At 36.9% G+C, this 16,109-nt stretch overlaps 1 protein-coding gene across 1 annotated transcript in view; it reads left to right on the top strand.

Moving 5' to 3' along the window:
• Window positions 1-16,109, top strand: part of camk4 (calcium/calmodulin-dependent protein kinase IV) — a 55,698-nt gene that overhangs the window by 15,089 nt on the left and 24,500 nt on the right. The window contains exons 3-6 of the mRNA XM_084412850.1: window positions 7,203-7,281; window positions 7,944-8,006; window positions 8,268-8,350; window positions 9,463-9,535. Coding sequence (XP_084268976.1) covers window positions 7,203-7,281; window positions 7,944-8,006; window positions 8,268-8,350; window positions 9,463-9,535 — 298 coding nt within the window. The remainder of the gene's footprint in view (window positions 1-7,202; window positions 7,282-7,943; window positions 8,007-8,267; window positions 8,351-9,462; window positions 9,536-16,109) is intronic.

A 16,109-nucleotide genomic window follows, 5' to 3' on the forward strand; every position in this document is an offset into this window, starting at 1 on the left:
TGAAATCAAATTGTACAGTTCGTATTTTTATATGTAATATTGTAGTGTTTATTACAAATGATTTATCTGTGCACTTCATTAATTTTGAAAAATTAATTTGCCCTTATATTCTTCAATCAAATATGTTATCCTTCCCTCCCCCCTCGAAACGACTTCTCTTCTCTTCCTGTCATGTGCTATGGCGCGAGGGCGTGGCAACTCCCCTCAAACCATTAGTCTGATATGAGCGAGAGATGGAGAGGAGGAGCGCTAAAGTAAAACCCTGCCCTCTATTCAATATTCCGTTTCACTTGGAAATACGTCACAACACTGGAGAAAAGTCGTTTGTAACTTCTGGTTCATGGCGACTTTAAGTACATCTTTATATTTCATAATGAATTCTACTGTCTAGTATTATATTGTTTATAATTAATGAAATTGTTTAAGTGTACTGCCGAATGCACTGACAAGCATTGATGGTGAATTAAAATATACTTTAATGTAATTTCTGTTGAACATGTATATCATGTATTTAAAGTCCCCCTGCACTCAATAATTGTATCCCTTAAAACTCAGCTTTGATAATCAAAATGTCATATTTAAACCTTTTTTCTTTTGAAAATAATTTATTTATGCCTTATAATAACTTGAATGTAACTCTACACCCTTGCTTCATTTAGTATACGCGAAACCATGAATATGCAAATCAGTCCCCGCCTCCATTCACTCACACAAGCTCAACTGTAAACGCTACACAATGGCAAGTGGAAATATTGGTTTAAAAAAGCAAGAGCATCCTCAGTTGATAAATATCATATTGACGAAAACAGATGTGGTAAACACTCCAGTGCGTTTGCGTTTACTCTCTGGAAAAAGTCAAATGTTTCTATTTACTACGTGTTTTTAAAGCGGTGAGCAATGTAGCCAATCACAGACATGTGTGTTGATCTCTTGAACGCAGTGGTCAATCAGGGGTGTTTAATGTAGTCAGATTCCACTCATTGGTCAGAACGCCTGAGTTTTTGTTCAGCGCTGTGTTTTGTACGCTTGTGAATCCTCTCATTCACAAAGTGTAGACACAATGTAAATAAGAGATTGATTGTGCAGTGTAGACAGCTTCATTGATTATAATGGAACTTACATGAGTGACAGCTTTTTAGTGATTATAAAGGGAGTGCTCTTTGCATGCTTTCTAGGCTATATATAATCCATTCAGAATTTGAATGAAAGTCGGCATGACATGAGCATGAGTATATAATGATAGAGTTCAAAGTTTTGGGTGAACTATCCAAGAAATGATGAAGGAGAAAATACTCAGCAATGGTGTTGACTGATAAATTTGTACATGTTTTTTTTTCTTAAAGCATATTAAAAACATCACATAGACATATAAACAACATTAAAAACTTGATTTTCACCACAGGGAGTCTTTAAATGTACACTGTGTAACTTTTGTTGCTCTAGCAGTTAATAACTGTTAAAACTACACATCTTGTGGAAGAACATTATAGCTGGAGGTACTTGTTTATGTATATGAGCGTTCCGCTCGGTCTTATATAGTCGTTAGTTTAATAGTTTAATATAATATAAAGCACGGTTTGGAAGATGGATTCATGTAGCTTAATATACATTTTGTAAATTTTGAACAAAAAAAGGTTACACCGTGTACCTTTTAAAGATATTTGTACATTTGTAATGTAATTTAGCACATTTAAAATATATTAACTTTAAATGCAATATTGAATAACACACTACAGTTAAAATTATAATCAAGTACTTGTGCTTTAGTATGTTAGTCAGCACATCAAAATAAGTGTACTTAAACATGACAAAAGATTATTAAAACAATGATTTAAATGTAAAGTAAAACTTTTAATGTAAAACTATTGTTTTAAGAAACAGTCATGAAAATGTACTCTCTTTAAGTATACTTATAGTAAGTGGCCTTTTATGTCATTAATATTATATAATCTGAATGTACAGTCTTTTTAAAAATATGCTTAAAGGTTTGAAGAACACTACAAGTGCACAATCAGAACAATTCTTTTTCACCAGGGGAGAATAGCACTAAACAAACTTCACTGGTGGCGGTTTTAGCTATAAGCTAATGCTATAGTCAGTTGTCAGATGTTTATGTTATTCTAGGATTTGTGCTAGTAGTGACCTTCACAAAATCCCTTTTTTTTTGTTGTAAGCTGCATTTTCTGAATTAGCTCTCACTCATGGACAATTCCTCTGTCAATCACCTTACAATGCAATGCCTCTAATCCCATGCAAATGCTTAATCAAACAATGCTAAATAGTCCAGTTGGGAGTTAATGAGATGGAAATCCCTGTAGCATCTCATTCCAAGGATTTAGTGCTGCAATAGAATGAGGTTGACTTTATTAATAGAGACGGAGTGACTTATCAGTGGAGGATTTCTTAAAATCTCAACTAAAAATGTATTTTATGATAAATATAAGATGATTCTGCATGAATTTGAAACTAATTGTGCTCTCAAAACCTCTTCTTCTCAAAAACAGAGATTTTTAACCTTGGGTTAACATAATCCTGGATTATCTTGTTCTTGATACTGTGTTAAATAAAAGTCAACAACATATTTTGACCCTATACAACTTAAAAAAAAAAATTGCCCATCAACCTGTGAGCCAGGGATCCTCATTAATATAGATCCGTCTGTCAGGTCATTTTTATTAAAGTTTAATGATTAAATAAACCAAAGTATTATAAATTCCAATCACAGGCTAAAGATTAGAGACTTGAAAGTATTGGTACTATGTCAAAATTGTAGATTTCTTTTTTTAGAAAAATATGTACTTAAGGTCATAAAAAAAAGATCCCACATTTAATTATTTTCAAGTATTTTAAACTAAAAACGGACATTTGTAAACTTTACAAATTTAAATGTTCAATCTTCCACCTGTACATCACCTTCAATCAAGTTTACCCAAAAATGAATCACCCTCATGTTGTTCCAAACCTATTAGAAACTATTGTTCATCTTTGAAACACAAAGCAATTTGTAATGAAATCTAAGATTTATGTCCCTCCATTGAAAGTCCATTATACCAAAACTCTGATATGTCAAAAAGTTCAAAGAGATCATAAAATAAATCCATATGAACTGAAACTAATACATAATCCACATGGATTAGATTACAATAAATTCAAGTTATTTAAAAAAAAAAAGTTTATCTTTATTACATAAATCTCTTTAAAATTATTTAATTTAAATTATTATGTAATTATTTATTTTAATTATTTAACTATTTAATTTTAATTATTGAATAGAAATAATAATATTAATAATAATAATAAAACATACTGCCCCTAAAAAGATATTAAATTATGAGAGAATAAATTTTGGGGGGTGAACTATGCCTTGGCAATTTTCAATGCCCTGACTATGTAAGGCTCTAGGACAATTTTAAATATTAATCCAAATTATAAACTGATACTTGTAACCTGAAATTGTTAAAATTTTAAAATAATTCTGATAGTAAAAAAGGGCTTTTTTTTTTGCAAATGCATTTGAATTAGCATTCCATTTACTCTATACAAAGTATAGGCTAGTATCAAAGTACAATTACTCAAGTACTTTAAGCCCCTGCTAAGGATCCAGAGAGAACCTAAACAGGAACTAATGTTGGTAGGAATGGATTCTTTCAAATGTGGTTATATAACCAACTGAAATCAATATTTTTGGGACCTGGGGATTATGTGGAGCAGATTGGAGCCGTAAGCCGGTTGCTACACTCGCCTGATGTCTATTCACTTGTACAGTCAGTGGGAGGGTACGGTCAGCATAGAGAGAGAGAGGCAGGGGATCTATAGCTGTGTGGATCTGGCACCGGTCTCCTAATGAGTACCCAGATGCTAGTTCTCGGACACTGAGGTGGCCTCTCCGCTTTAATTGCATTAGCCAAGCTGTCCACCCAAATTTCATTTATTTGCACACTGGACACTTTCCAGCTGAGATGCTTGTTTGTAACTGCTGGCTGATTCTTGCCTCCAACATATTGTGCTGGTCCTGTGCCAGCAAAATACCGTAGTAAGAGATCTGATTATGAAGATATTAAGAGACTGAAAGCTCACAAAGCTAAACAACAACTAGATGTTTATGTCTATTTTTTGCGCATTGCTATGAAGCTGCTGAGGTGTTGTGGATGCTCGCCAGGGCATTACTGCACATTTTCTAGGATGATCTAGATGTGTTTCTGAGTGGTTGTTAAGCTATTGTATTCTGGCATTAGGTTAAAAGAACCTACTCCCTCTAACAACATTCAACTTTTTTACAAATTTTTATGTACCATGTGAGCAACCGACCAAGTTTACTATATCAGAAAAGCCATATGTTGCTGCTTAGGTGTAGCAAATGTCAAAATGTATTAGTTTACTAATCATGCACTATAACACAAGTGTTTTAAGGTCATAACATACAGTAGTACTGTGCAAGGAATCACACAAAATAAATCCTTATTAATAAAACCTGCCCCTGTAATTATATTTTTTTGTAAAAAAGGACTATAAGTTGTTAGTGTTTTACCTCCACTAGTGTTCATTTTAAGAGAAATTATGTATATTTTTTGTAAAGTATTGCAAAAATGTTGGTAGAGGCACATTGTTCCAATGTTTTTCCTATGTCAATTTATAGTATTTCTTAATCCATTGCTAAGATGTTTTATGAATGGTTGCTTAAAGTCCCTGTAAAGTCAAAATTAAGTATGTTTTCTGAGTTTGTCACACCACAGAAAAAGGTGTTTTTAGCCACCCAGCCAAATTTGAATGACAAAAAAAAGCCGGCAAGTACATAAAATAAGCTATCAAAATCTTGCAAAAATGAGCAGTAGTCTCTGCTCTCAAACGCTGGGGGCGTGTCCGCTGGCTGCGCTGAAACCACGCCCACTCGCGGGAAAGCTGACGAAAGCCAGCCGACGATGGCACCAGTTGTCGGCGCGACGGGAGGATGAAGGCCGAGGCGGGAGATAATCGGTTCGGCCCCATTCACCAGTAACAGCGGATTATCAGTGAATCCCATTTGTCTCCGACGAAAGTTTATAAAACTATCCTGTGTAAAATGATCACTACAGAGGCGGATTTTGGCGGTGATCCTAAGCTCTCCATCAAGGTGGCTCTTCACAAAATGAATCCACCTCTTCTTGATGTGATCGTTTTTCGGAAATTTAAATAAGGACACCGATCTGTTTTGTACGTGATCGCATCCAGGTAGTACGCATTTCCGTGAGGAAGGCATAGCTAGCTAGCAAACTGTAAGCTGTAGTAACTCGCGATCTGCAAACTGATGTGAATGAATGTGCTATATTGTTAGGGGAGGGGCAGCGTCAGGGGCTCCGATGCGTCATCAAGTAGGGGCGTGTCCAGGAGCTCAGGGGCTTCAGTGCGTCATCGAGCCCCCGTTTTAGCCCCGCCCAAAAAATCAGGAACACAGCAATGGTGAAAAACTGTTTAACGGTCTAACTCCACAATTCAGTACTTCACAGTTCACAGTCTTTGTAATATGTTTTAGTAATACATTTCTAACATTTATAATGTGTTTAGAATTTTTTTTTAGAATTGCCTTTACAGGGACTTTAAGTGTTCTAAGTGGTTGCTAGGGTGTTACTATGCAGTTTCTTACTAGCCCAAGTCAAAAGAGCCCATCCCCAATTCTCTGTGATGATAGCCATAGCACAAGTGACACAGAAGTCACATACCTATGTTTAACACATAGGGCCAGATTTTAATAGATATGGCAAATTAGCGTGAGATCACAATTCCAAAAAAGGGCTGATGGGAGTGGAAAGTTCTGTGCGAGATCTACTGATGAAGAAGTGTTCAAAATAAAGAACACAGATGCAGTCGGATCATTTCCATGACCAACGGATCTACCGCAAACCTTAATAAATCACTTTGTGTGATTCATTTAAATACTCTCCTCCCATGAATTTTGCATCTGAAAGGGAAACTCCTACAAATGCAAAAGCAATAAAGTCAGCTGTAAAAATCCACGCATTTTCAGCGCTAACTTTTCACTGAGTGTCTTTAGTAAATCCCGACAGTAGTTTTTTAACTCCAAAAGAGGGTTTGGACTGGTGCAAGCTGTTAGTAAATCTGGCCCTTAGTCTAATCATGAACCATTATGCTTAATACTAAGTATGAGCAATAGTAATACTTGCCTTAGCAAACACTTCTATACGTGTGCCATAGTTACCAGTTGCTAAATGGCTCACTTAAAGAGCTTGAAAGATGTATTTCTTTGTGTTTTTGTACAGAGTTGTATTTTTAATGGTACTGCCTCAGTTGACAAGCTGTTGTACAAGGTACAATTTTTGCAAATCAAAATGTATGGCACTACAAGGAGTAAGATAATATACAGTTGGCTTTCTGATTAGGGGACAAGGTTAGAATTTAAAATATATAAATTCTCATTGCTATAATTTCAAAAGTGGTGGTATTAATATTAAACTTCATATTGTCATTTTTTGACAGTGGGGATGGCAAATTATTGTTTACATGTTCATCCACCTGGAACAGTAGTCATTTTTGTATGGAAGAAACACTTTCAATGCTTTAATAAAAATATGATCTGATATTTGAGAGTTATTTTGCTGTACATGTAAACACACACATTGTGTCTGATACCAGCATGTCACAGATGCTGCTTAACATGTTTTAAACCTGAAAGATTTGTTTAATTCTCAGTTTATATATGTCTCTCAACATACAATCAAGTTTAGCAGAAATTAACACTTTTATTCAGCAAGGATGCATTAAATTAATGCATCAAGACTTTTACACTGATATAAATTAAAAGTGCTTGTCTAAACTACTCATTAAAGAATCCTGAACAAATGTAACATGGTTTCCAAAAAAAAAAAGTGTTTTCATCATTGATAATAATAATGTGTAAATGTTTCTTGAGCACCAAATCAGCATATTTTAATAATTTCTGAAGGATCACGTGACACTGAAAACTAGTAATGACTGCAAAAAATTCAGCATTGCCATCACAGACATAAATACATTTTAATAATATTTCACATTATCACAGTTTTTACTGTTTAAATGCAGCTTTGGTGGGTATAAAAGACTTCAAAAACATTTTAAAATCCTACTGACCCCAAATATTTGAACGTCATTTTATAGTGGTAAATATTAATGTATGGGATACAACTGAATTTTCATTTCAAAGAGTCATTTGCTATTTTTCTCTCTTGCAGGGGAGCCACATCAGTGGTGTTCCGATGCCATCAGAAAGGCACCCAGAAGCAATATGCTGTGAAAATGCTGAAAAAAACAGTAAGTGCGCTGACAGATTTCACTCCACATGTTACCATGCTTTGTTCTCTTGCCTTTGTTCTGCCACGTATAGCCAAGGAGTTTCTAGTCAGGACTTCCTAAGATCTTAAAGACCTCACCGCTGTTGTCTTCCATTTCTCTACATCACTCTGATGCATGATGGGTAAAAATTGCTGTCAGCCAGTGTTGTTGTCAGAGCCATACTCCACATACCTTGACATTTGTAACATACCATCATTTGTGCTTTCTTGCGTCTGTGTAGGGAATACTAATGCTATCTTAAGCCTCTCTAATACATATGTAATTATATTATGGTGTTATGGCATTGCATTAAGTTGCTGCATAAATGTAGTGTCAAGTTACAATGAGAACTAGGCCTACTAAACATAATTGAAAGAAGAATAGAACACGTATAAGAATATGAAAAGAAAGGTTTTCTTTAAAATACAAGTTTTGTATGACATGAGGGTGATAGAATAAATGATGATAGAATATTTTATTCCCTTTAAATGTGGAACATTGTTTGATTTACTCTTTCATTTTTGAGTTTTTCTCTCTGCACTGAGCTGATGTTGCTATTAAACTTCACCTGATTGTAATGGCTTCATAATTGTCCACCTTTTTCACTTTGTACTCAGACAATATCTTGGTTGTTCTTGCAGGTTGACAAGAAGATTGTACGAACGGAGATAGGTGTATTATTGCGCCTCTCTCATCCAAATATAGTAAGTCAAAAGGGGAAAAAAATCCAGGGCCTTGTCTACTTGTGTCCTATGGTAGTTACACAGCCTAAAATATGCATACATATACAAGAACACTCACTTAGCTGTCTCTGCAGTACTGTCTCTGTTTGATTTAGTAAGGTCTGATTATGCAAATGTTAGTCAGACATTATAGCTACCATAGACTATCAATAATTAATCATTTGATGTTTTTGAATTCCTCCAGTGAAACGTTCTCTCTTTTTTCATTCCATTTTCTGTCAGATCAAACTGAAGGAGATCTTTGAGACCCCTGCGGAGATTAGTCTCGTGTTAGAACTTGTTACCGGCGGAGAATTATTTGACAGGTCAGTTCACCATGGGGTAAAGTGCTACAAGCTAATAATGGCTGATTAAGTTGTGAACTCCATGCTGTGCATTGACACTTTTTCCCAGAACTTTAATTAATGGTGTTTGCTAAGTCAAGCATCACTATGTCTAATGCTCATACTTAGAGTTAGGGCTTTTCTGTAAGCACTAACTTGTTTTTGCTGCAGATATGATACCTTGTTGAGGAGAGGTGTGATTACTTTTCAAAGCAAGCTAACTTTTTTATTTTTAGTGAGTGATAAAATGGGTGGAAAAAACACTTACTTGACTCGATTTTAAAGGAGAACTTTTTTTTTTTTTTTTTTTAAAGTCACATCTCCTCTGAAAATGAATATATATACATGCTGTATATATTGAGAGAGAGAGGGGAGAGAGCAAGGGAAATGAAGCTTATTTAACATTTAAAAAAATTAACATTGTTTGTCATGCAAACAAAATAATATGGTTCTATAACAGGCTTTAATTTGTCTTTGTGTAAAAAAAGATTAAAAGTTAAAAGTATGTGAATATAATAAGAGTATTAAAAGTAAAACAGGACTAGTGGGGCCTGCATAGCAGCATGGGTCAAAACACACTGAAAAAGTGGTAACCTTGGTAATATTTAAATTAACAGGGTTTTATTCAAATCCAAAACGTTGTTTAACATCACTGAATCGACCTAAATTATTTTATACCAACAAAACTGGGGGGTTAAATCAGGTAGAAATACAACATATTACCACTTTTTACAGTGCAGAAAACTTTAGCAATGCCCTGGCAGAAAATGTTAAAATCTAGTTGGTCTAGTAAAAGGCTTTTAGTAAAAACTGTAAGACCTGAATTTAGCTTCATCATCTGTTACTAAATAACAGGTGCATGTCTGCAGTCATGAACTAATCACTCAGCAGAATTAGACTTTAATACAGGAACATTTGTGACTGTGAAACCCAAGCCTCTTCTTAAGGACAATCGATAGAAACGTCTCCATTCATTTTGTGTGCTGAGGTGTGGTTGACTCACTCTAAGGCTGGAAAATAATGAAGGGAAAATTGGAAAATTACGCTCAATATGGAGTTACACTGGAGACCAAATGGTGCCTTCCATTTTTCAGGGTGGTGGAGAAGGGCTACTACAGCGAACGAGACGCTGCTGACGCAGTTAAACAAGTGCTCGAGGCAGTCGCGGTGAGTGTATTACATTTCCTGGCTGAAAGCCATTCTCATCTTCTAGTTTTTTTTGCTTTTCCTGAACTACTGAATACAGATTTTACATTGGACATAGTGTGACAACCCAACAATGTACCAAAATTGTTTGACATTAATATTGCTCTGAGTCTGAACCATATACTGTAGACCCAACAGTGTTTCAAATTATTAAAAAGACACGGCTGAATAAGAAAATTAACAATTGTGTAAATGCATAAACTACAGCAGAGGTGTGATTTATCAGCCTAACACATGAAACAAACAATGGGCCAAATATTGTATTATAGGCTGCTGAACATGAGAAATGCACAGCTACTAAATTTATAAATATATCAAGGAGATTTCAGTAAGAGAGATTTCAGATTTCAGTAAACCGTGCAATTGCCCATATTTTCATAATATTTTTTGTGTAGTTTTTCACTGTTTTCGAAAATCGGAGCATGCCATGCAACCTGTCCATGTTGGCATCTACCGAATTTGGCTAGCTTGTACTAAACGACAGATGATACTGTAGGATACTGTAGAGTTTGATTGGATGCACGACGTTTGACCTCACCAAGAAAAAAATATGGTAAATTTTTTTTTCCTTTTACAGTCAATTTCTTTAACCATCTTGCAAGGATACCAGAAAGAGCCATGACTCATTACTGTCCACAAAATACTGTTTACATTGACCAGACTCAGCCCACAGGCATTTGGTAACAAGGGTTAATTATTGTTAACTAAAACTAAAACTATTAAAACATTTTTGTTAATTGAAATAAAACTGAAAATAATAAAATAATGGATGAAAAATCTGCTAAATGAAATTTAGAAATGTTGCCTTGGCAACAATAACTGAATTACTAACTGGAAATAAATAAAACTAAAACTGAACTAAAGCTAAAACTAAACATCAAATACCTAAATAGTGATACTTTTAAAACAATAAACAATTTACAAAAGCACATAACACAATTACTTTTAATTAAATTTAAAGGATAATTCCGGTATTTAACACTTTGAGTCTATTTTGTAGTTTGTTTTGGATGAACAAGAGTGGTGGACAAAGAAATTTTGACAATGGTTCCTGTCTCGACTTTTTGACTATTTTAGAATTGCCCATGACCGCTTTAGAATGGGAGTCTATGGCCATGCACAAACATGTCTTTAAAACAACCCTTAACGTTCATTTTCAAAACTGTGCAACTCACCGAGTGGTTAGTGGTGTTTGTTGATGTTCCAAAACAAGTAGAGTAGCGAAATACAGTTTCTGTCGTGTTTTATTTGGCATTTTGTAAAATCCCATTGATTTGCTCATTGCTCGTTGATATTACTGCGCTACCGGGAACGGTAAAGACGCTTCAGACTCAAATATCGAGCGGAAGTTTATACGTGGTTGTGGGGTATCTGAAAAAATAGTTCCACTATAGAAAAATAAACGGATCGAAATCATACATTGCGCCGATATATTTTTTTAATCATCAACGAACACCACTAACCACTCAGTGAGTTGCACAGTTTTGAAAACGAACGTTAAGGGTTGTTTTAAGGACATGTTTGTGCATGGCCATAGACTCCCATTCTAAAGCGGTCATGGGCAATTCTAAAATAGTCAAAAAGTCGAGACAGGAACCATTGTCAAAATTTCTTTGTCCACCACTCTTGTTCATCCAAAACAAACTACAAAATAGACTCAAAGTGTTAAATACTGGAATTATCCTTTAAATGAAAAATACAATTTCGTTCAAAACATTAATAAAAAGTATGTTTACATATTTCACATTTAAAGAAAACCTTTATTTGTTGTCTACAATACATGAACGTTTCCCTGAGAAGGGGAACGAGTCACTGCGTCATGGAGTTGATGCTATGGGAAAGCTCCGCGTGAGCTGGTGTCTAAAGCACGTTTGTTATACGGCAGTCTAGATTGGCTATCGCAGTCAGGTGATGGGACAGGCGCGCTGTCAGGGTATAAGAGGGCACCTAGAGAAAACGTCATCAACTTCATATTGTCTGAAGGAAGAAGTACAGACATGCCGGAAGTATGACAACACGACACAGTGTCTCATTCCCCTTCTCAGGGAACTGGGTTACATACGTAACCGAGACGTTCCCTTTCAAAGTGGATACAATGGGAACGTTAATACCCACTATACCATACTGAACAAATGCCTGCTCACTGTGCTGTGAAATTCTCCAATGAGCTAGGCTATATCTAAAAATTGCCATACAGCGCAACAAGTGAACAAGGGCTAAATTGCCTGAGGTATGACATCCGCAGCTCAATACTGTGCGCACTTCCTGTAAACGGGCTGACTAGGTAGATCGCAGCAACACCGCGTCTGCCAGCAGCTTCCAATAAGGAGGGGCAGACTAGGGTACTGCTACCCAGACCTAGGCCATCAGCTCCAAAGGGCAACCTACTCCAAGTGAGCAAAGGATTATTCTTCACTTTTGAACCAGGATCTCAACAGCCCGGAAGATGTGTGCAGGGTGTCAAGGAAATATGTTGAGCCCTGCAAGGTTCAACCACAGATGTCGCTCTGTGACAACCATATCAGCAAGAGTGCGGCCAATGGCACGAGCCGCCTGCTTGGTGGCACGGAGAGCAAGGTCTGTGATGTGGCGGAGCTCCAGGACTGCGTCTAAAGACACCCCCTCTCTTAGATCTGAGTTATTCAGTAAGTCGGCCTGGTACACATGCAACACTGCCATGGTGTGCAGTGCACCAGCAGCCTGGCCCGTCTCCGCTTATGCTTTGCCCACCAGCTGCGATATAAACCGGCATGGCTTAGAGGGCAGGACTGGAGCCTTCAGTGAGGTTGCCATGCCACTGCCAGGAGAGTGATAACTCACAAGAGTCTCTTCAACCCAGGGCAATCCCACATACACATGCTCACCCACAAGCTGAGGATGATTTCCTCCACGATCTCATGAAGATCGTGAAGAAATGGAAGGCTCAAGGGAGGAAAACAATTATGACCCTCGAGGAAAAGTTTGTCTAGTCTACCTGGAGCAGATTCCTCTTTATCCACTGTCTCAGGACTTCGACATCTGCTGTCTCCTGGTTGCAATGACTTTCCTGAGATCCTTTTGCAAGCTACAGAGTCAGAAGATGGGGTTGAAACGATCACAGTCAACACAACCAGCTCCCTTGCGAACTGGCCATGCGAACTGGCCATGCGTGCTCCACTCCCATACATCAAGTGTAATAAAACGGGGACCTGGCGTTTCACATCTCCTAAACACACTTTCTCTATCCATATCATTTTCTTTGAGACATAATGACAGATTAGTGGTTTAGAATTCCACATGCACATCAGACAAATGGATTCCTGAAGACTTTTAAAACCGTGCCCGCGCACATGTGATGTCACCTGACTGCGGTAGCGGATCACGCGGAGCATTCCCATAGCGCGCTCAATCTCCATGATGCAGTGACTCGTTCCCCTTCTAAGGGAAACGTTCATGTATTGTAGACAACAAAAAAAGTTTTTCTTTAAATGTGTAATATGTAAACGTTATTTTTTTTTTATGTTTTGAATTAACTATTATTGTTATATTTTCCCTTTTTTTTTTATTAGAATTTTTAGCAATTTTGTTATATGCGTTATACACTCACCTAAAGGATTATTAGGAACACCATACTAATACTGTGTTTGACCCCCTTTCGCCTTCAGAACTGCCTTAATTCTACATGGCATTGATTCAACAAGGTGCTGAAAGCATTCTTTAGAAATGTTGGCCCATATTGATAGGATAGCATCTTGCAGTTGATGGAGATTTGTGGGATGCACATCCAGGGCACGAAGCTCCCGTTCCACCACATCCCAAAGATGCTCTATTGGGTTGAGATCTGGTGACTGTGGGGGCCATTTTAGTACAGTGAACTCATTGTCATGTTCAAGAAACCAATTTGAAATGATTCGAGCTTTGTGACATGGTGCATTATCCTGCTGGAAGTAGCCATCAGAGGATGGGTACATGGTGGTCATTAAGGGATGGACATGGTCAGAAACAATGCTCAGGTGGGCCGTGGCATTTAAACGATGCCCAATTGGCACTAAAGGGCCTAAAGTGTGCCAAGAAAACATCCCCCACACCATTACACCACCACCACCAGCCTGCACAGTGGTAACAAGGCATTATGGATCCATGTTCTAATTCTGTTTACGCCAAATTCTGACTCTACCATCTGAATGTCTCAACAGAAATCGAGACTCATCAGACCAGGCAACATTTTTCCAGTCTTCAACTGTCCAATTTTGGTGAGCTCGTGCAAATTGTAGCCTCTTTTTCCTATTTGTAGTGGAGATGAGTGGTACCCGGTGGGGTCTTCTGCTGTTGTAGCCCATCCGCCTCAAGGTTGTGCGTGTTGTGGCTTCACAAATGCTTTGCTGCATACCTCGGTTGTAACGAGTGGTTATTTCAGTCAAAGTTGCTCTTCTATCAGCTTGAATCAGTCGGCCCATTCTCCTCTGACCTCTAGCATCAACAAGGCATTTTCGCCCACAGGACTGCCACATACTGGATGTTTTTCCCTTTTCACACCATTCTTTGTAAACCCTAGAAATGGTTGTGCGTGAAAATCCCAGTAACTGAGCAGATTGTGAAATACTCCACACCATGGTACTCCGCACCAACAACCATGCCACGCTCAAAATTGCTTAAATCACCTTTCTTTCCCATTCTGACAATCAGTTTGGAGTTCAGGAGATTGTCTTGACCAGGACCACACCCCTAAATGCATTGATGCAACTGCCATGTGATTGGTTGATTAGATAATTGCATTAATGAGAAATTGAACAGGTGTTCCTAATAATCCTTTAGGTGAGTGTATGTTCATTTATTATAGACAACAAATAAAGTTGTTCCTTCAATGTGAAATATAAAAATGGATTTTCTTGGTTTGAAATATATGGAGGACAAAACACATTTTTAAATGCTTTAAAAGTAGGCTATATATTTGTATTTTTTTAATATATTTTCTAAAATATACAAAAAAATAATTAGAAAGTATATTGACGCAAATATATTTTCCCAAATATATATTTTTTGTATATTTTGAAATACGTTAAAAACATATATTTGAATATATATATATATATATTTTTTGCTGTATGGGTTATTCCTGACCTTATGCAACAGTGATGCATAGGTTATTCTAATAAAGACTCAGGTGGGACTACTTTTCCCACCTGATTTGTGGCCAGGAAAAATATATTTGTTGCAGTATTGGAGATTTTAATTTTCAGTGGTTTTCTGAGTCATCAAATGAACAATTATCTTCTGGCTGATGATAAAACAGGCTGAAAACTCTAGGAGACCCTAGTAATATCTAGAGACCAAAATCCTGATGACTTGTTAAATAACCACCCAGAATGCATTATTAGACTTTTCAAATACCCTAGCAACCACTCAGAAAAACCTAGCAACCGGCAAAACTGTAACTCATGCATATGTATCAGGCTTTGAGATTTTTGTCCATAAACCTTACAGTATATGCACACATTAGATCATCAGTGAAACCATTATTAGTGGAAAGAGAATCCTATTTCCAATATGAAGTTACCATAAGTGGATCTAGATTGCATTTGAGGACCACAGGAGACCATTTATCGTTTTTCTTCTGCAAAGAGCAAGCTCTACTATATTTCTCCCTTTCTCTCTCTCCCTCCCTCCTGTCTTATCTATCTTGTAATCTACTGTGTAACTTGTGCATACACTTTTTGTTTATATCAGTCATGGATCCATGTGCCTTATTGATATACAGTCAAACCAAAATTTATTCAGACACCTTGCTATCCTAACTTACATAAATTAACTATAGTGTCCTGCACCAACTAGTAAAAAATATAAAAAATTAGATGGTGTCTGAATAATTTTGGTTTGACTGTAGGTGCCTGAATTAGAAAGTAGACCTGTTCTTCATCTCTGTGAATGTATTTTAAAAGCATTTCCGTTTAAAGTGTGTTCTCCACCACTGGCTCTCACTTCATCAAAGATTCCGGTTGCCAAGGAGATAGTAAGAAAGTGGGCAAATTTCTCATGGGCTGGATTTAGTTGGTGGGCTGCAATAAGAGAATTCCAACTCTCCCACTCCCACTGGGGCATAAAATGGAGCAGAAGAAAGGAAACGTGAATGCTGCAAGTCCCTTTTGAAGTGGCCCACCTTTTCAGGAAGTATTTTTTAACGTGTTATATTGTGTGAAGAGATTCACAGTTTCCCTCACAACAGCAGAATATGTGTGTCTGTCACATCAAAGTCAGCTGGCTGTTTGGCATCCCTCTGGATCTGTGTTTTGTAGATTTCTGACAGTGTGATTGGCTGGGATGTCCTCAGTGGCTTGGGACTTTATAATATCTTTTCAGTTTTCCTTTTGAAGTCTGGAGCTCTCGAAAATTATGTATTTTTTACTGGTGGAATTGAGAATCTTTCTTGCTCAGAAGGTTTGAAATTAGTTGATGCCACCAAGTTGATTCTATTGTAAGACTAACATAACCTACTGTAAGATACTTTGATATCTTGAGATGTAGACAACACAAACACATACAGCCATTTATCTCCACA

Source organism: Rutilus rutilus (assembly GCF_951802725.1).
Source record: "Rutilus rutilus genome assembly, chromosome: 7".
In the NCBI taxonomy this organism is placed as follows: Eukaryota; Metazoa; Chordata; class Actinopteri; order Cypriniformes; family Leuciscidae; genus Rutilus; species Rutilus rutilus.